The sequence below is a fragment of the Symphalangus syndactylus genome, chromosome X (genome assembly GCF_028878055.3).
Source record: "Symphalangus syndactylus isolate Jambi chromosome X, NHGRI_mSymSyn1-v2.1_pri, whole genome shotgun sequence".
Lineage (NCBI taxonomy): Eukaryota > Metazoa > Chordata > Mammalia > Primates > Hylobatidae > Symphalangus > Symphalangus syndactylus.
The window spans coordinates 142,677,609-142,699,453 of NC_072447.2; the positions used below are offsets into that span (position 1 = coordinate 142,677,609).

Here is a 21,845-nt window from a genome sequence, read left to right on the forward strand (position 1 = left end):
TTCTGAAGAACACCTTGAATAATGTTCTAGGCAGTTAACTGAGCCATAACAGGGGCTCAGTTGACAAATAGCAGCTAGTCACAGAGTGTTCCTTTGCATCATACCTTCTGACTAATGTCTCCAGTTTTTTGTTTTTTTTAACCTCCATGTCATCTATGGAGTTTTGCAGTAGGGCAGTAAAAAATAAACACTATTATTTCTGGATGTGGTTTGGGGCTTGGAAGTCATCATTCTCACTACCCAACCCCAAAGACGGGTGTGACTCAATGCCTCAGGGTAGAACATGTCCAGAGACATTAGTTATGACCACATTCAGCTGAAGTTTCACATTGTTTCTAGTCACATTTTACTGGTTGCTTTATAAGTTTATATTCATGTAGTGGCTCAACTCTACTTAATGATAATACTTCAGGCAATAAAATTAAAAATAGATTAACATTTCATTTTTAGTATCACTAATGAATAGAAACAGGTGTGACAATATCGTAATCATTTACTGGATTTATTTTCATCAATAAGGAATAGTCTGTGGAAAGGGTTGGAAATGAGTTTGCTAGAAACATTTTTTGTAGAAATTTTGCATAATTAGTTCAGATGCTGACTACATAGATTCATAGAATTACAGTACTCTGGGCAGACATACAATTGTATACGGTATGTTCTTAATCAACTTTGATTTATTTGTTATATTACTAAAGAAAATAGAGACTTCCTCCAGCTTCATTGCTTTCAATTACCTATAGAGGTACCAAACATATGCTGTAATTATACTTTTTAAAGCTGGTACTTCCTTAAATGATTAGGTTTCTCATATTTTTATTTCTTAAGGTTTTTATTTTTAAAAAGCTTTTCAAAACAGTAAGAGTTTCTTCTAATTAAGACTCAAGGGACATAAACATAAGCCTCACATCTCTGTGATACAATAGAATCATTTTGTATGTAAGATTTTGCTCAAAGCAATGAAAATATGTACTCCTGAAATCTTACACTACGGCTTGCTCTAGCCATGCTCTCTGCTGCTGGCATCCTTGTCAGGGGAAGCCATTCACTAAAAGAAACAACTCTGACATTTAAAAATAAATGTTTTTGGGAGTAAAGAAAGGAGATGCAAATATATAACTCTCCCAATCACAGCTTATGTGTCCCTCACTGGACTCTATTCTCCTTGAGTACAGTCTAGTCATCTCTCTATCCCATAGAGTCCCAAGTACAAAACTGATTCTGAACAAACATCTATCTATTGAACCAAGATGAACTAAATGAACTTTAAACACAAGCCGCAGAGTCTGCCTTTCTACATCTTCCCTCCCCCACCCAAAACAGTGAGATGGCGATTTCAAAATACAACCCTCTGAGTTATTAAGTTGTATATATCCTATACCTTGAGCACACCTGTAGTAACATGAATCATGGTTATATACCATCAAGAGAAAATAAGGGTCCAAATGGACAATAATGTATCTGTTGGCCAATATATCAGGTAGAAACTTCACAGGATGGGTATTTCCTCTGAAAATAACATGAGAGGTTGTGCTGAAAACTACAGTTTCCCTAGAGAGATGTTTACACACCTTCAAATAGAAAGAGTTGGACAGAGGCTACCAAAGGGAGGTCTTCTGAGTGATTTGTGCAGTCTATATACTTGTATTTAAAATCTTACCTGAAATTAGTAGCGCTACCAGCTAACAAGTAACCTTCAGGCCATTAATATTAAAGACATGCCATCTTATATAATTAAAATTTTTAAAGTATAATGAATGCTTACATATATAGTGTACATACACATGTATCTACTTTGCTATTTACATATTGCTCACACATGTACAACTGCTTACCAAATAATTCCTCCCCAGAAGAATGAGAAAAATACATAGAAGGCTAAAGAACCCCAAATCACAAAGTGATTTATCCACGTCCAGAATCGGGTATCCAAGGCAAGCTGAAAAGATACAACACAAAAGATTTCATGATGGTTACAAACTGCACCAGACAATACGCTATAGTATCTGATAACTAGTACACAATGATACCTATGAAAGGATCTAGCTTGGGCCAGGGATCCAGAGAAGAGGGGAACTAAACAGAATCCAGGTTTTTCAAAGAACAAGGGTGAGAAAGCTGAGCTCTGCCCTAAGGCCTCTAAACTCTGGAGTACAGGCTGGAGGTGTGATCAGGCTAAGTAGCTAGTAGCTGTAGGGCTGCAGATATCTCAGTACTGGGGATGGGCAAGGAATGAAGTAATGGTAATATCTAGGAGGCCCAAGCCCCAAGTCCTCAGGCAATGGTAGCCAGGAAGATGATGGCAAAAGGAGACCTAGCTGGTGGAGGCAGATAAGCTGAAAAGAAGTAGGAGAGGGAAGGGGTAGCTAGAAAGGGCAGACGAACTACAAAACTTTCAAAGGTGTCGTGAAAGCTCAAACACAACAGATGCGAGTCACTAAATGCAAAGGCTCTATACACCTAACATCATGTAGCAATGAATCATGGGTTTGACTATGTAGTGTATCTTTCCAATTGCAAAATTTATATCTAGTCCATTAAATTAATAAAATATTCAGTTAGATGTTAATCTCTTCATGTTTCTGCCAGGACCAATCAATCATGTTTTCAGATTGTGGCATCTGGGGTTTTCAAATGTGATCTAAAAACAAAAGTATGGACTATTTCGCTTGCTTAAAACTTCTGGGTCACATAAACTAATACCCAGAGCAGTTAATTTTTATAGAGGAGATGGTGTCTCAGTTTTGTTACTTGCTATGACACCATGGTCATCAGCTCTCTGTTATAGTTTCTCATTTATAAACAGGATGTTGATAACGTTATTAATGTAGCTCAGTCTTGAATTGCTATTCTTCTGGTTGCTAGGGAAAATACTAATATGAATCCAAAAATAATACTAATATGAATCCAAAGATAATACTAATATTAATCCAAAGAGGAGGGAGTGGAAGTCTCTGAGATACACTTGAAAAACACTGTGAAGGCCATTTGGAAGCCCTGTGGCTATATGCAAGGCCAAGGGAAAAAAGGAGGGGGGAGGTATCCATTTCAAATTATGATACTGTGAGACGTAATAAAAACCGAAAACTAGCATGTATTGAAATGAGCACCATCCTAAGTGCTTTATCGCTAATTGAGTCCTCAAAAAGGGTAGGTGCTACTTCTATCTCGATTTTATAGAAGAGGAAAGTGAGACAAAGAGAGGTAAAGTCACTTGCCCAAGGACACACAGCTAGTAAGTGGCTATACTGAGATGAATTGTAATGTTCTTTTAAGGTCTTAAAATGTTACTGAAATAGATGAATAAAGCAAACATATGTTAGCTCTATCTGGTATAAGAAATAAACCATGAACAAAAATTTAGAGGGAAAGTGAAGAGAGATCCTTTGACAATTATACTTCTGAATTCTGCTTCTAACCCCTGGGCATGCCAGAATTCATTTAAAGGTATTTACTCATGGAATCCATGTGAGGTGTTTATTATTGGAATGACAAAAATAATTTGATTATGTTTTCAACTATAAGAGATTCCCAAATCACGGGCCTCAAGGGTAGCATTCAGTGAGGCTTCACAGAATTATCACATGGCTGCATGTCAATGCCAATGATTTTGCCAAAATTACCTTCCTTTTGTTTACCTACATTATATTCTTAGGCACTTTATCACTAACATGGGTAAATGGTAATGATGAATACCTTTTATATATTTTTTATTTTTTTATATTTATTTTTAAATTTAAAATATATATATATATAAATAGAGACAGGGTCTTGCTATGTTGCCCAGGCTGGTCTTGAACTCCTGGGCTCAAGCGATCTGCCTACCTTGGTCTCCCAAAGTGCTGGGATTATAGGCATAAGCCACCAACCTGGCCATCAGTGATGAAAACATTTTACGAGATTTCACTACTACCAAGCTCTTTTTCACATATTATCTTGCTCATATATACCTATTTTAGGCCTGGGGCTCTTAAACAGGTGTATAATTTTTAGAAGATTCAAGTACTTAACATAATCACACACACACACACTCTCTCTCTCTCTCTCTCGCTCTCTCACTCTCACCCACAGCCTGTTTATATGCCACTTATCATAACGCCTTAAAAATAGCAATAAAGAAGAAACAGATTTTCAACATAAGTATGGTGTTTGAATTTTTTTAAGTAAAACAAAATAAAGAGGATTACGATATACTGGGAAAAAAATTGATCAAAAATAGTATATAAATACCCAAATCCCTAGCATCATACATATTTTAGTAAGTATTAAGGCAAATACTTGAATAACAACCCATGACAAAAAATAAAGGAGACAAAAAAATGGTATATTAGGATAAGACAAGAAAGTATTACAAAAACAGTATTAAAAAAATACATGAATAAGTAAAAATCTAACCTTCAGGGTTACAGTGAATACTAAGACTGTAAAAACAATGGTTCCAAAAGTCCAGTTTCCGTATACCTGAAAAAAATTTAATGTAAATTACATGTACCATGTATATACAAGTATTATCTTAGTATTTTTTCATTTAAAAAAAAAGCCGAGTTGAATCCTGTGTGTAAGTGCCAAATATTTTTGTATGAATTGTTTAGGGAGACAGCTAGTCATTAAGATCAGGCCACAATGCCAGATTTTCCTGTGATCCAATTTTCACAAACAGGTACACCATGCCTGTGGTTGGTAGGGTTTATTTCTATTACTCCATGCAGCACTGAACAGGGAACTCACTGGTGTGATAAAGTCCAAAGAAAGCAACTACTCTACTAACAGCAATGTTCATCAAAACAAGTCATTTGGATGATTCATGTCTCTTAAGAATTTGATATGGGATTTTCCTATAATATAGAACTAAACCTCTCAAATGAGCAATAATTTATAGACAAATGGATTCACATTTTTTAAATGAGTCTAATTTTTTTGGTTGTAAATACAAGAACTATCAGCATGTGCACATCAAAAAAAAAAAGCAGATACCATGTATAAATCCAAATGATGGCAATGAATGGCACATATGCTTACCAAATGCTGTCAAGATCTGAATGCGTAACATTAAAACAGAAAATGAGATGTAAAAGGTTTTTTCAAAAAAATAAAAACAAAAATTAAGGTTAATAGAAGCAAAAAAAAAGGATTCACCCAAATCATACATGAGTGTTATGTTTTGTTGCTAAAAGTAATTTATATACTTATTGTAATTTCAGCAAACATTTAGAGGGATGGTGACATATACAGTAAAACCTTATTAATTTGGACTTTATGAACTCAAAATGGGTAATGAATTAAACAGACGCTGAATTGATGCTCTCATGCACCACCTGGAAAGTTTGCTGAGCAAATGAATCACATCGACTATAGGAGAGTATCTGTCTACTTTGGAGCAAACTCCGTTTAAGCAGTAGCCAGCTATATAAAATCTGTCTGCCAAATAAAACTAAAATAAAAAGTGAAAGTCGCACAATCAGTTATAAATCTGAAGAGGCCAGGAAATCATAAAATCAAATCCATTCTTCTTACTGATGGGCAAAGCTGACCTGGGAAACTGATGTGATTTTCCCAAGTACTCACAGGATTTAGCCGGACACTCTCTTTGGCAAGTTCTACATGTGACTACTTTAAAGTAGATCTGTGTTTCCCCAACAAGTACTTTGTGGTTAATAATTTTCATGGATTCATACTAAACTGATTTTTGTTAGTCCAAATTAGAGAGGTTTTGACTGTACTGCCTAATTTTAAAGCACCATTCAAATTCACTGAACCTATTACTTCTGTAACAGGTGTTACCAGGTTCCAGACATAGTGTCCTCAGTAAATTCTTTTTGAACCTTAGCTTTCCTTCACATTATGATTATAAAGAATGAATGACCATAAAAGAAGAATCTCAGAAATAGCAAAGGAGAACTTACTGAAAGCAGTATGCAAGGTAGTGTTTTTGTTTTCCTATTGTGTGGCTGCAGAAAAAGGCCTCACCTGTCCCCGCCATCAGTAATTTTCTCCTAGAGTACAGCCAGGGCAAAATTACTCCAGTGCAACTGGTCAATGACATAGTCATGTTCTGGGAAGACATTGGCAAGACCAGAGTAGCCTTTCTGCAGAATACTGTGCTTCCATTGGGAAGAGGAGGGAGAGAAGAGAATTCCTCTCTTCACCTATTGGGCAAACACTCCAAAGATATGGCAGCTACCCGCTTCAGCTCCAAGCATGGAAGGCCACTATGAGTAAAAACTGAATGCAGCCAGGCTTTACTTTAAAATGGGAAAAACATTTCTCACATCAAAGAGCAGGAGTCTGAAGTCCCAAGAACTCTGTTCATCTAGTAAAAATTACAGCCAAGTTAAGGTTTCAGAAAGTTTGCACATAAGCTCTCTAGTTAGCCATGCACACAGAAAGTGATTTCTTATTTCACTTCTATTGTTCTAAAGAAGCTGTGAGAACTAACTACTGTATCTTCAGAAAAAGTGTGTAAAATGATTACTGCTAGAGTATGTACATGACAGATCCAGTGCCTATGGGAAAAAGACAAGCCATGCTTATAATACCAAAAGATGTAATGACAGGTTCTTTTTACCTTTCCATTTTCTGCATCTAGGGATGCAGTCTGAAAAAGAAAGTAAGTCCCAAAGAAGAACACTGTCCCTTCAAAGGCAGCCAGAAATGTCCAATATAAGAAGGGGCCCAACTGTAGCATGGCATTGCCAGAAATTTTCCTATTGAGAAATGGGGGGAAAAAACCATTAGTGAAACTTTTCATTTAAACATACAGTGAAATGTCAAAGGTGGGCATGGAGTGTGACCCTGTTATAATGAAGGGGGCTACCCTTAATGGCCTGACAGATTTTTGGTAAAGGGTCAGACTAAGCCAAAGGCTGACCTTCATGCAATCATCTCCTGACTCAGCCACTGGAGTAAACTCTCTAAACTCTTCTAAATTTTTGGCCACTGACGACAACAACATCAATAATAATTCACTTCCATTTAATGGTACTTATATACCAGGAACTGGGTTCAGAGTTTTATAGACATTATTTTTATCCACATAAAAACATGAGATAGGTATTACTACCACTCACATTTGCTAATAATAAGGAGCCTCAGAAAGGTGTAACACAATGGTGCCCAAACCTTGATGCACTTTGGAATCCCCTGAGGATCGTTAAAAACTACTAATGCCTGGCTGCCATCTTCATTCTGATTTAATTGGCATAAGGTATAACCTGGAGGTCAGGATATTTTTAAAGCCCCCCAGTTGATTTCAATGTGCAGTATAGTCTGGGAACCACTAGTGTAGCAGCCGTGCCAAAGTTCACTTGGTAACAGACTGAGCTAATATACAATCCTGGATTGACTTGACTTCAGAGCATATGCTCTCAACTAAGCTACCAAGCTTTCCAAGAACAATTACGATATTTATTTTAATCAAGATTTATTCCTGGAAATTTAACCTTTTTTTAGGTCTTACGGTGCCCTTTATGTTTTTCCATCAAGTCAAATAACATGTTTGGAGTTGTATAATGATACTTTGATAAATGGGAGGTGGACAGATTAAGTTTAAATCTGTCAAAAATAGCACAACCTTCTCAGCACAAGTCAGAATGCTAAATAAAGCTACCAATTCTAATGGAGCAGAGCTGCAGAAAAAGACGGGTTGGTGCATGTGTTTCTTTTGGATTCTATTTCAAATTGCTCTTAACATTTAATAAATGATATCTAATTACTCAAATAACATACTTGTCGCTAATACTACCAAGAATGTCACTGGGCTGTACCAAGTAAGAAACACCTTTGCAATATAAATGCAACTGATCCTTGTTCAGTTGGTATTGAGTACTGTGGGGCTTCGTGCACATGGCAATTATGCGACTTCTACCTACTAGGATTTCCAGGTACATGCAGCAATCTGAAACTCAGGGTATGCTCTCTGTCCTAAAAAAAATGGCAGAATGAGGTAGCTGCTTCCCAGAAACAAGCTCTCCCTATAGCCAGTAAGTCATGTTTCCAAGGCAACTAGGAACCACAGGTAAGGCACCTCTGTAAAGATCCTTGCAGGCAGTGCCCAACAACTGCCAGCCAGTGTGGCTTTTGACAGTCACTGGCTTGGGCTGGGGAAGAAAGGGCAAAAGCAGGAAGTAGTTCCTGTCTTTACAGACCATCGATGGGAATTATATCACATTCAGTGGGGGAAAAGAGCAGGAGCAGCATGATATGTTGAATTATAGGTCAGGCTTTCTAGCTGCATTCGAATAAAGAAGCTGTCAAAAACTCAGAATGGGGCAATCAACATGAAGGACAGCATGAGAGAGAATCAAGATCTGGGAAGAGGTTGATGAGCAGCAAAGGCCTGAGCACCTCCATATTATGGTAGGCAGCAGGTATACCAGAACCCTTTCTTTTGCCTTTTATAGCTGTAGAAGAAACAAATTACACCTGTTCTCTCTATAGAAAAACTACTTTATTTTTTAAATTTCTCTTAAAAATATGAAAACATCCAATTACGTCATTTCACATCCAAGTGTTTGGTAATACCCAAGTCACTAAATCACTAAAGGTAAAATCTATAATACACTACACAATGCCACTGCTAATATTAATTGGCATACTGTACAGAGAGCCATATAGGAAGACCAGGGCTTCATGTTCACAAAAGAACAGTCAGAGTAATGAAACTATCTACAGTCTCATGACAGGCTAAGAGCAGTGTCTTGTCAGAGCAGGCATTCACAACTTGCAAGTATGAGGTCAAAAAGGAAAGCTGCACTTTGGGCTCGGCAATAGGTATGTCATGGCCTTTATTTTTGCATCAGATGTGGCAAGTCTATGCAAAATTCAATAAATCATGACCTACACCTAGCACAGTCACTAAAACCTTATGGAAACCCTTACGATATTTTGTACTCAACAGCTTTTTGCAGATTTTTGACATTCTTAATTTATACAAGTGTTCAGCACAGCCCTGAAGGCTGGAGGAGGGTGTTAGAATAATAAGATTAATAGCTATCGTTGCTTGAAAACTTGTCAGGCACTATTTTTTTTAAGTTCTTTAATACATAGTGGCTCATTTATTCCTCACAAAACCATTTTGATTAGGTGCTACTGTTGCCCATATACTACTGAAGATGAAACTAAGGCACATTGCAGTAACCTGGGTAAGGTCACCTGGTAAGTGGCAGACGCTTTCAGCCCAGGTGTTAGTCTGAGCTCTTGGTGGGACTGAATGGGAGGAATTCTGCCTACTACTCCTCAAACCCCACTTTAACCAGAGCAACTGCACTATTGGGCTTCACTTTAGAAGTTGTCTGGAAACAACTACAGTTAAAACAATGTTTTAAAACCACTGGCCTGCTGGAAAAAGCACTGGCAAGAGGGTTGAATTCTGATCTTCATTTTGCATCTGGTTGTACCCTGTGTCCTTAGGTAAGTCATTTCTGGGCCCTGGTTCCTTATTTTCAAAAAGAGTGTAGTAGGAGCTGATGCTTGTAAGATTTCTACCAAAGTTCTAATGATTCTCCTCTAGATCTAATTATGCATTTACAACAAATATAGGATCAGCAGAACATGTAAACACCATGAAGATGCAATCAGCAAACTCTAGGCTGGGAGAAATTTTACAACATAAATAATCTGGTTTTGTCCACAAATAAATTGCAAGGTTAACCTACACATTAAAAGAGACTCAGAAAGTATATAAACAAATTGCAATGTGTGGACCTTCTTTAGATCCTGATTCAAATAAGCACGCTTTGAAAAAAATGAGTCAACTGGAGAAATGTGAACATTGACTATTTGATATTAAGGACTTAAGTGATAGGGTATTATTATTTTTAAAAATCCTTATCTTTAAGAGATGCATACTGAAATAACTGTTTTTGAGATTTGCTTCAAAATAAGCCTGTGATAGAGCAGACGGGGTTATCAGTGGAATAGGAATGTCAAGGAATTGAGGGTTGTTGAAGCTGAGTGGTTAGGACAAGCTGAGTGGTTCAAAAACTATTTACATTCATTCATTATATAAATAGCATTCTCTCTACTTTTATGTATGTCTGAAATTTTCCTTAATAAAGACCTTTAAAATGATAAATTTTACAACTGTATAATTCTAACAATTGCTAAATGTAAATTTTATGAGTCATGCTGGTTAAAAAAAAAGTCCCTTAAATTTGTATATCTTCATTTCATACAAATAAACCATCCAAACCTCTCTATTGCACTTGCTACCTACTCTTTAGCAATGCTTACAATCTGCTGTAAATTAATATCTTTATCCTTAGCTGTAGGCTACAATTCTAAAAATCCAATTAAATCATAAGTTAAACAACTGGGGCTAGTGCCAAGTCCCCCATCCACAGAGAAAAGCATCCATTTTCAACTGACACAAAATGAATACAAAGGCTTATGAGTCCATTATTTTCTTCAACAGTTTTAGAATGGGGCTAACAAAGGTGGGGTGTGGGGCGGCTAATGCTATGGGTGCAGTTTACATGAGAAAGGGTAATATAACTTCATTGGTTCAATCTACAACAAGTAGGAATCAATATTCTAAACTACGGAAGATCTTTGTGTATGCTTTTTTTTCTTTGCAGTTAAAATATCATGTCTTCCCATGAGACACTAGAACACTATGACAATGTAGGTTTAAGTTGTAGGAATTAGTGACTCTAAACTAAATGTTTCACATATATTCAAGTACAGAACCCACACCTAGGAAATATGTCATTTTCCTGTTGAGCAGTCTGCTTTCAATAGCTAAAAATTCCAAACAGAACCACATAATCATACCACAAACCAAGTGCACAGCTCTGCGTTCTTCCCACCTGCAGATAAAATGAAAACCACAACATTGAAAGTCTTAGGAGGTTTTAACTATATATTTAGCTTACATATACAATCGGGGATCTGAAGTCAGAGTGTCAATGTTGATGTGCTGTTCCAGTAGACTATAGGCCAGGATGGGCAAGGATGTGAAGCAGATATTGTACATTGTAAGGTAAGCAGCATCATACAGTGGCTAAAATGAAAAACAACAGAGGCAAGAAATTTCATGTAACAATCATCTACAAGATGATATTTATGTATGTGAAAAACTAGCTAAAATAAGAAATTTTTTTACATGCTTTTGGTAGTGGCAAAGGAACCTGTAAATAAGGTCACTGCCTAGTAACTATAAAAAAGAAACTAACAATTGTGATGTGTCACATTAATATACCACCCCTTTAACAGAATCTTATTCAATGTTTACATGCTATAAGCTGCATTTCTAATAGACATTAACAACTTTTCAAGATTGCTTAGTAGCTAAAACTAGCTATTCAGGAGTTACTTCAGCAAAGACCATTAAGTATAAGTGAGGAATCCTTAGAGAAACTAAATATAGGCAGCAGCCAGCCTGTGTCAGAAATGTTTTGGTTAATATTTTACATATTTTTGGTTAGTATTTTCAAGTCCAAATTGTGTAAGTCTTTTCTAACGTCCTCTTCCTGAGAAGTCCCACAGTTCCTCATGGCGTGTGTTCTTCCTTCCTGAACTGAGTAATAAACCTAATTTGATCAACTACAAGTGTGTTCATAGTGGTCTTTGACTGGAGAACTTGGACAATCTTGAGCTCCTATAACAGAACTTGGCATACAAAATCAATCAATAAACACGAGATGAATAAATGAATGAGGACAGACTGGAAGCTGTAACATGTGTAAAGGCCTGCTCTGATATTATAAATCTTCCTCTATTGAAAAAATTTAAAGTATTCTATGAACCTCATTCTGATGAAAGCATTTACATCGGTATTTATCTACACAGTGCTAAAGATTGTCATAAAAACATTTTCTGTGGCCTGAATAAATAATTCCCCATACTCATATGTATTTTTCACATGTATAAATGTAAATGTCCCTTAATAAAATACATTTAACTATGACACAAATTAACAAAATAATGTATTTTCAATCAATGGCTACTAAAGATAATTAATATCATAATGGAGACTGACTCTAAAAGGCTGGGAATTACTTGAATGGTGCATTAGTTAGTTCACTAGTTGACTTCAGAACATTTACTGAGTGCCTACTAAATGACAAGTACTAGGGACAGAGACGATTCATCCCCTATCCACCAGGGTGTTCAAATTCTAGATGGAGAGGCAGAATGAGAGGTACACACGTTGCTGGGGAAACTCAGAGGAGGGACTACAACTCTGGCTGGCAGCAGAGACAAAGCAAATGATAATGGATGCAACATTCTCCATGAAGTTAAAAGACACTTCCAATATACTTTCTATAAACAAAGATTTAAGCTCAGCAAAGATATTCCACTGAATTAAAAAGTACAAAAAAAAAGATGTTGCATTTCTTTTTCTTTTTAAAGGAGAGGACAGGTCCGTGGCACATAACACCACATTTTCTTTGGAAATTACTCATTTTCACTAATGAGTAAATTAAAAAAAATACAACTCAGATTGACTGATGTGTAATTTAGTCTTGAATTTCATTCAAACAAAAGCAGCATCAATCTACTTTTGTTTCACTACGGTACTTTAAAATCACATGACAGATAATTGTAATTCTTAGGTACATAATTAGAAGAGACAGAATATCCCCAAAACAAACAGATATAGTTGATAATACTGGTTTGTTTTTTTTTTTATGAAACCTGTTACAATGTCTTCTTTTCATTTAAAAAAAAAAAAAAGACATTTAGTATCCTAGTTTTGCTAAAGAAAGGGAAGCTTTTTGTGTAAAGAATCTGAATCCTGGTCCATTTCTACATTCTTTATAGTCCTCCTTGCAAGTTCCAGAGGATGCCTAATGTGCTTCTGGACTGAAAAAGGCTGACTACTCACAGGTACTCCAAAGATATTTGCAATAAAGGTTGCTACATTCAGCACTAGCACAAAACCAAAATCAAAAATAAAGATTTTGCACACCACATTACCTCCTGAGCTCTCCTGGTACACTTTTACCTTCCTTTTACCTAGTACACTTTTCCTTTAAGATGTCCACGTTATTCCTTCCCTTACCTCCAGGTCTCTGCCCAAATGTCACCTCATCAGAGACCTTTTCAGATGTCTAAAACGGCAGCTCTCTCTCTCCCAGTCACACTCTATCCCTTTATTATGCTTTCTTTTTTCCATCATAGCATATATCAGTACCCAACGTAATATATTTGATTGTTGTCTTTCACCCTATCACTACACACTGCAAGTTTCCTGGGGGCAAGGAAGTTTGTTTTGATCACTGCAATATTCTCAGCACTTAGCCTGGCACAAAGTAGGCAATCAAGAAATAGTTGCCAAATGAATGAACCTACCAGTTGAGCAACGGAAGGAGCAAAACATCAACTCCTATGGAACTATAAGCAGTTAAGGTAATCTAAGAAGACTGAAGACAATCCACAGTTTAAATCTCAACTGGTTTTATAAGGAATAAGTCCTCTTTCCCCTAAAACTTGTGCTTGGTAAACATGTTTTAAAAGGATAATAAAGCAACAGACTCCTTTCAAAATGAAAACAATATTTCCACCAGAACAAGCCAACTTACCTTTAGCACACTGCTACACATTAGTTAAGAGAATTTCAAATATACTTTTAATACTTGCATCCATCCAAGAAAGTAAGGAATTAGCAACATTTTGCTCAATAGCAATTTAAATGTTCAAGAAAAACAGATTGATCAGAACTTACGAAACTCTCTAATACTATTAATTTTGAATACAAGAAGATTGATGGCACTTCTGAAAACTGCAAGATGCTTAATTTATAATGAAAGATTACCTGTTTAACTGGCACTACTGGGCTAATGACATGGCACTGATGTAAGAGACAGCATACCAAATAGTAAACAGGCAAATTCAAGAGAAAGAGAACAGTCATTCCCATTGAGAAGAATGCATTCTCTTAAAAATACTGCCAAAGAGACTTCAACACCCTACTGGCAGAATGAGACAGATCACTGAGGCCAAAAATTAACAAAGATATTCAGGCCTTGAATTCAACATGTGACCAAATGGACCTAACAGACATCTACAGAACTCTCTACCCCCAAAGCAACAGAATATACATTCCTCTTATCACCACATGGCACATACTCTAAAATCGACCACACAATCCGACATAACAATCCACAGCAAATTGAAAAAAACAAAAACCATACCAACCATACTCTCAAATCACAGTGTGATAAAAATAGAAATGAATACTAAGAAAATCACTCAAAACCATACAACAACATGGAAATTAAACAACCTGCTCCTGAATGATTTTCGGGTAAATAATGAAATTAAGCGAAAATCAAGAATTTCTTTAAAACTAATGAAGAACAAAGATACAACATACCAGAATCTCTGGGACACAGCTAAGGAAGTGTTAAGACGGAAATTTATAGCACTAAACACCCGCATCAAAAAGTTAAAAAGAGGGCCGGGCACAGTGGCTCAAGCCTGTAATCCCAGCAATTTGGGAAGCCAACACAGGCAGATCATTTGAGGTCAGGAGTTCAAGACCAGCCTGACCAACATGGTGGACCCCTGTCTCTAATAAAATACAAAAATTAGCCAGGTGTGGTTACAGGCACCTATAATCTCAGCTACTCGGGAGGCTGAGGCAGGAAAAATCACTTGAACCCAGGAGGTGGAGGTGGCAGTGAGCCGAGATCACGCCACTGCATTTCAGCCTGGGTGACAGAGCAAGAGAAAAAGAAAGAAAAGAAAGGGAAAGGAAAGAAAAGAAAAAGAAAAGGAAACGAAAGAAAGAAGTTAGAAAGAGGTCAAATTAACAACCCAACATCACAACTAGAGGAACTACAGAAACAAGAGCAAACCAACCCCAAAACTAGAAGAAAACAAGAAATAACCCAAATCAGAGCTGAACTGAGGGAAACTGAGATGCAAAAAACCATACAAAAGACCAAGAAATCCAGGAGATGGTTATTTGAAAAAATTTAATAATATAGATAGACCACTAGCTGGACTAATAAAGAAAAAAAAGAGAAAATTCAAATAAACGCAATCAGAAATGACAAAGCAGATGATACTATAGATACAACAGAAATACAAAAACCCTGAGAGACTACTATGAACATTTCTATGCATACAAACTAGAAAACCTACAAGAAACGGTTAAATTTCTGGACATATACAACCTCCCAAGACTGAACCAGTCAGAAAACCAGAGATTTCCTGAATCCCTGAAAAGACCAATAATGACTTCCAAAACTGAACGGTAATAAAAAGTATACCAATCAAAAAAAAGCTCAGGACCAGATGGAGTCAGAGCCAAATTCTACCAGATGTATAAAGAAGATCTGTAGCATTCCTACTGAAACTATTCCAAAAAATTGAGGAGGAGGGACTCCTCCCTAAATCATTCTATGAGGCCAGCATCATTCTGATATGAAAACCTTGGCAAAGACACAACAACAACAACAAAAAGAAAACTCCAAGCCAATATCCTTGATGAAGATAGATGCAAAAATACTCAACAAAATACTAGCAAACTGAATCCAGCAGCACATCACAAAGCTAATCCACCATGATCAAGCAGGCTTTATCACTAGAATGCAAGGTTGGTTCAATATCTGCAAATCAATAAATGTGATTTATCACATAAACAGAACTAAAAACAAAAACCACATGATCATCTCAATAGATGCAGAAAAGGTTTTCAATAAAATCCATCATGTTAAAAACTTTCAACAAACTAGGCATTGAAAGAACATTCTTCAAAATAGTAAGAGCCATCTAAGAAAAACCCACAGCCAACATCACACTTAACAATCAAAAGCTGGGAGCATTCCCTCAAAAACCAGAAGACAAGGATGCCCTCTCTCACCACGCCTATTTAACATAGTACTGGAAGTCCTAGCCAAAGCAATCAGGCAAGAGAAAGAAATAAAAGGCATCCAAATAGGAAGACAGGAAGTCAAACTATCCCTGTTTGCAGACAATATGATTCTGTATCTAGAAAACCTCATGGTCTTGGCCCAAAAGCTCCTTGACCTGGTAACTTCAGCAAAGTTTCAGGATACGAAATTAATATATAAAAATCAGTAGCAAACCTATACACCAACAACATCCAAGCTGAGAGCCAAATCAGTAACATAATCCATTCACAATAGCCACAAAAATAATGAAATGCCTAGAAATACAGCTAACCAGCAAGGTGAGAGATCTTTACAATGAAAATTGCAAAACACTGCTCAAAGAAATCAGAGATGACACAAACAAATCGAAAAACATTCCATGCTCTTGGATAGGAAGAATCAATATTGTTAAAATGGTCATACTGCCCAAAGCAATTTACAAGTTCAATGCTATTCCTATCAAACTACTAATTACATTCTTCACAGAATTAAAAATATTTTAATATTCATATGGCACCAAAAGAGCCCAAATAGCCAAGGCAATCCTAAGCAAAAGGAACAAAGCTGGAGGCATTACATTACCTGACTTCAAACTATACTACAGGCTACAGTAACCAAAACAGCATGGTACTGGTACAAAAACAGATCAATGGAACAGAATAGAGAGCCTGGAAAAAAGGCCACACATCTATGACCACGTGATCTTCAACATAGCTGACAGAAACAAGCAATAGGGAAAAGAATCCCTATTCAATAAATGGCACTAGGATAACTTGCTAGCCACATGCAGAAGATTGAAACTGGACCCGTTTCTTAGGCCATACACAAAAATCAACTCAAGATGGATTAAAGACTTACATGTAAAACCTAAAACTATAATCACCCTGGAAGATAACCTAGGATATACCAGTCTGGACATAGGAGCTGGCGAAGATTTCATCACAAAGATGCTGAAAGCAATAGCAACAAAAACAAAAACTGACAAATGTTACCTAATAAAGAATTTCTGCATACAAGAAGATGACTATCAACAGAGTAAACTGACAACCTACAAAATGGGAGAAAATATTTGCAAATGATGAATGTGACAAATATCTAATATCCAGCATCTATAAGGAGCTTACATAAATTTATAAGCAAAAATCAAACCACCCCATTAAAAAGTGGGCAAAGGACACGAACAGACACTTTTCAAAAGACATACATGCAGCAAACAAGCATATGAAAAAACGCTCAACATCACTAATCATTAGAGAAATGCAAATCAAAACAAAAACGAGATACCATCTCACACCAGTCAGAATGGCTATTATTAAAAAGTCAAAAAAGTAACAGATGCTGGCAAGGTTACAGGGAAAAGGGAACACTTGCAGAATGCTGGTGAGAATGTAAATTAGTTTAGCCATTGTGGAGAGCAGTGTGATGATTCGTCAAAGACCTTAAAACAGAATTACCATTCAACCCAGCAATCCCATTACTGGGTATATACCCAAAGGAATATAAATTATTCTACCATACAGACACATATACACGTTTACTGCAGCATTCTTCGTAATATCAAAGACATGTAATCAACCTAAATTCCCATCAATGGTAGACTGGATAAAGAAAATGTGGTACATATATACCACGAAATACTACACAACCATAAAAAAGAATAAGATCATGTCATTTGCAGCAACATCGATGGAGCTGGAAGCCATCATCCTAAGCAAACTAATACAGAAACAGAAAACCAAATACAGCATATTCTAACTTTTAAGTGGGAGCTAAACAATGAGAACATATGGACACAAAGAAGGGAACAACAGACACTGGAGTCTACTTCAGGGTGGAGAGTGAGAGGATCAAAAAGCTACCTATCAGGTACTATACTTTTTACCTGGGTGACAAAATAAACTGAACACCAAACTCCTGTGGCATGAGTTTACCTATATAAACCTGCACATGCACTCCTGAAACTAAAAGTAAAAAAAAAACAAACAAATACTGCCAAAGAATTAGAAAAAAATCACTTCCTACCAGGAGGAACCAAGAAGAATACATAAGTGTATTCATAAGTGTACTTTGTATTCACAGAAGCATATATAAAGCTTACCTTTGAAATTTAGAAACTTAACACCTATGGCAATGTGGTAGCTCAGCTGGGCAAAATCACTGAACTTCTCATAGATTAATTATAAAATTTCTGAGTCACTGAGTATTATAGCTCCTGTATTTCGCTATACCTCCCACTAGAAGCAATGCCAAATCCATTTCAGTTTTTAAAACAAAGATGCCTCGCCATCCTACCACTTATGTATTAAGTTAATATATAGCATATTCCTTATGTAATACATGTTCAGAAAACAATAGAAAGCAAAACATCTATAGCTGCTTTACGTAATCCAAAGCTTTCTCTAGGAATCACAGGTTCTTGGATAGCTTAAAGATTAATGCTTTTCTATAAAACTAACCTGAGAGTCTGCAAAGTTGGGAGATTTCATTTGATGAAATATTAAACTATAACATTTAGAATTATGAAACACATTTTATACATTGATAAAAAGAAAAAATTCAAAATACTCTTTTTAATGTTATCACAACTCCAACAGGATGTACCAAAAGCATTTCAAAATGAAGGTAACAATAAGAAAACTAGTAAAGCAAAGACATAAACATTTGCTGTTGTCAAAACCAAGAGATCATTTTACTTTGTACATACATCTCTAATCTCTAGAAATCTAATATATAAGGGTAATTTATTAACAGCAAATGTAAACTACATTATAACGAATAACTTGAGAAACAAACCTGTTGTGAGAATCCACAGAAGAACTGGTACAAAAACTGTGGCAAAATGAAACAAAGGTTCTGAAAAAAAAAAATTAGATAAGGATTAACATTTTCACTTAATCAACTTGCTAAACTAAAATGGGAAACTATATTCCAAATAGTTTATAATTATTCCTAAATCCTTCTAATGTCAGAATGCAATAAACCTCTATTCCACAGACATAAGGAAACAACTAAAACAATGATTAATTCATATTAAGGCCAACTTTTGCCCTATCAAGGCAGAAGAGGATCTTATTTACTTTATGAGACTGTTGCTGTCCTTCTTCCAGGAAATAAATGAGCTCATCCAATATGAACACCTAATGATACTGTATCTTTAACACCAATTAGATTTGCAAATCATATAGTAGACTGACAATGCTGTAAGTATACATTTAAAGTCAATTAATGCCAATAAATAGTTGGGAAATTGTTATAGATTATGTTGACACTAAAATTATCAACTAACGCTTTAATGCCTTTATTACTACCTCATCAAACAATCAACATATCATTACTGAGCATCTACTACACACAGAGGTGGCACACAGATGATAACAAAAAGAGTCAACTTCTTTTTCCTAAGTCAGGGCTCCCCCACCCCTCCCCAGAGGCTGCACAGCAGGAGGTGAGCGGCAAGCAAGTGAGCATTAGGGCCTGAGGTCCCTGGTGCCAAAAAGGTTGGGGACCACTGTCCTAAGGGACTTATTATTTAATTTGAGAAATACTAAAAAGACAAGCAGAAAAGAAACATAAGCTGGGAATTCATAAGGTAATAAAAGCTACTAAGTGTGATTATAAAATACTGAAATTAATGTCTTTAAGCAAAACTACCAGAACTAGAATTTTCAAATAAGTGCTATCCTTCAAAGCAGGCTGTGAGCTTCCTTGCTGTTACTTGGTCATGATGTCTCTGAACTTCTCTTCAAGAAGCCCCTTCAAGAGCCCACTTTCCAGTCATGCCAGAAAACCAGTCTCCTCCCTTCTATCAGCTAATCCTCCAGAATCAGCTCTAGGAGACTTGAGACTGTTTTTAAAAATCAAATGCGACCTCAAAAGATGAACATCTACCACAGCTGAGGATATTTCGATCAATGTACTGCTGGCTCTGGAGGATGTTTCTAAAGAAATGAGCTCAACATGTTTTGAATCGCCCCTGCAGCATGAGTCAGAGCTCCCAAGGTCATCACCTGGAAAAGCAACACTCACTTATTACCTTATCAGTTCTGGTACAATGCAAAATATAGTCCATAGTATTTTTAGAGTCACAGTTTATGAAAAAAATAAGTGTTCTGAGGTTGAAGCAGGGAGAGCTCAGTGGGGATCATGGGGTTGCTTCATGAGAAGGGAGAATGGGTATCTACCTCACCCACCAGAATGTAAGTCTCATGAGAAAAGGGACACTGCCTGTCTTATTCCATAGTGTATCCTCGAGCGCCTAAAACAGGCCTTGGCACATGGTAACACATTTAAAATACATTTGTTCACTGATTGAATAAAGAACTTAGAACTCGAACTATGAATAAAGATGAATAGGACATGTTGATGGCAGGAACCAAGGCAAGAATGTATATTATTTTAAACTTATATGGTAAGACAGGGTCACACTGTGGGGTGCATTAAAAGCCACACTAAAGCTGAGACGGTGGAGAGTAAAGGTTCTAAGGGACAAGCTGAAAAGTAGCCTTCTTTAAACACTAATCTAGTTGAATTATGTAAGGAGGATTAAATGGAGAAACAGAAGGCAGGAAGACCTGTCACTGAAGTACTCCAGAAGTGGGCAATAACAATTTGAAGATGCAATGGCGAGAAGATGGAAAGACTTTTTAGCTCAGCCAAATAGTTGAAAATTTTAGAAATCTTCTTGGCACAAAAGATAGTAATAAAAAAGAAATACTGCTGAGTCAGTAACCAAGATGATAATGGGCCTAGAGATACTAACAAAGACAGAGGATATCATCTACATAAATAACCACTGGTCAACATTTGCCATTTTAATGCTTGTTTTGTTCTCCTTAACAGAGCATTCCTTCCATCTGGTGGCAGTTGCTTAAATTGCAGGCCAAAACTTAAAAGAGGCAAAATAAGCCTCTGAAATAGGTTCAGATTACTAGGCAGATCTGTATGACAAATCTTCAAGGGATCTCCTACTAGGTGAAGGTCAAGAGAGAATAACCCTTTATTTCCATGGGCTGCTGTTACTGGGTGCAAGGCCCAAAAGACCCTAACTGTGACACATAAAAAGTCCTGGATTTGGAGTAAATGAATCTATGGTGGAACATCTAGCTCCGTCACCTCCTGGATGGAAAGCCAAAGGCAAGTTATACCATCTCTCTGAGCTCTACGTTCCATGTATTTTAAATGGAGATAATACTACTTGACTCATAGGATATTTGTGAGGATTACCTTTTTTAAAAAGTGATTTTGTGAACTCGCAAAATACCTTACACATATTGGGTTACCATCATCATTATCATCATTTTCCTCCTCCACAGTGTTTGGCCTGGCTACCAGCAGATACTGGCTACCAGGGTCTTAGAAAATTTGTGAAACTGGGTTCATAGTTTTATAAATGTATATTTTCTTTAAATATAAAGTTAGTAAGAAAGACCTAAGGTTGACTATAGACAACTGACACACAAAATCAGGTGCTGAGCTTTAACTCTTATAAAATATAGGGTATGAAATTCAAATATCATAACTACTTGAATTACATACTAAATACTATATGATTCGAGTAGTTGGAAGATGCACTAAATACTCTACCTACAAACTAGAATCTAAATAAGAAACTTGGTAAATTCTATTCCCTGGTAGACAATAACAAGTATGCAGACTCAGTCTAATGTATACGCTAATGCTTGGTGATAAAAAGGAAACCAAGGTATTGTTGAGGAAACTACTTCAGTGTCCAATATTGGGGATTTGCAATGTTGCACAATTATCATGTTTTGGAAGAATATTAAATTGGGTGAGAAAAATGTTCACAATATAAATTAAGTGAAAAAGGCAAAGTGCAAAGCAATATGTATTACACCAATAGGTACAAGGTTTCTTTTGGAAATGATAGAAAAGTTTTAGAATTAGACAATGATGATGGTTGCACATCATAGTGAACACACTGTAAGTCACTGAATTATACACTTTAAAATGGTGAATTTTAGGCCAAGCATGGTGGCTCAAGCT

At 36.4% G+C, this 21,845-nt stretch overlaps 1 protein-coding gene across 8 annotated transcripts in view; it reads right to left on the minus strand.

Moving 5' to 3' along the window:
- The window catches only part of ATP11C (ATPase phospholipid transporting 11C), a 205,475-nt gene that overhangs the window by 11,101 nt on the left and 172,529 nt on the right, over positions 1-21,845 (minus strand). For all 8 annotated transcript variants that reach the window (XM_055267366.2, XM_063634309.1, XM_063634308.1 and 5 more), the window contains 5 exons: positions 18,636-18,695; positions 10,872-10,999; positions 6,566-6,704; positions 4,396-4,461; positions 1,836-1,939 (listed from right to left, as the gene is read on the minus strand). In XM_055267366.2, the coding sequence (XP_055123341.1) occupies positions 1,836-1,939; positions 4,396-4,461; positions 6,566-6,704; positions 10,872-10,999; positions 18,636-18,695 (497 nt within the window). The remainder of the gene's footprint in view (positions 1-1,835; positions 1,940-4,395; positions 4,462-6,565; positions 6,705-10,871; positions 11,000-18,635; positions 18,696-21,845) is intronic.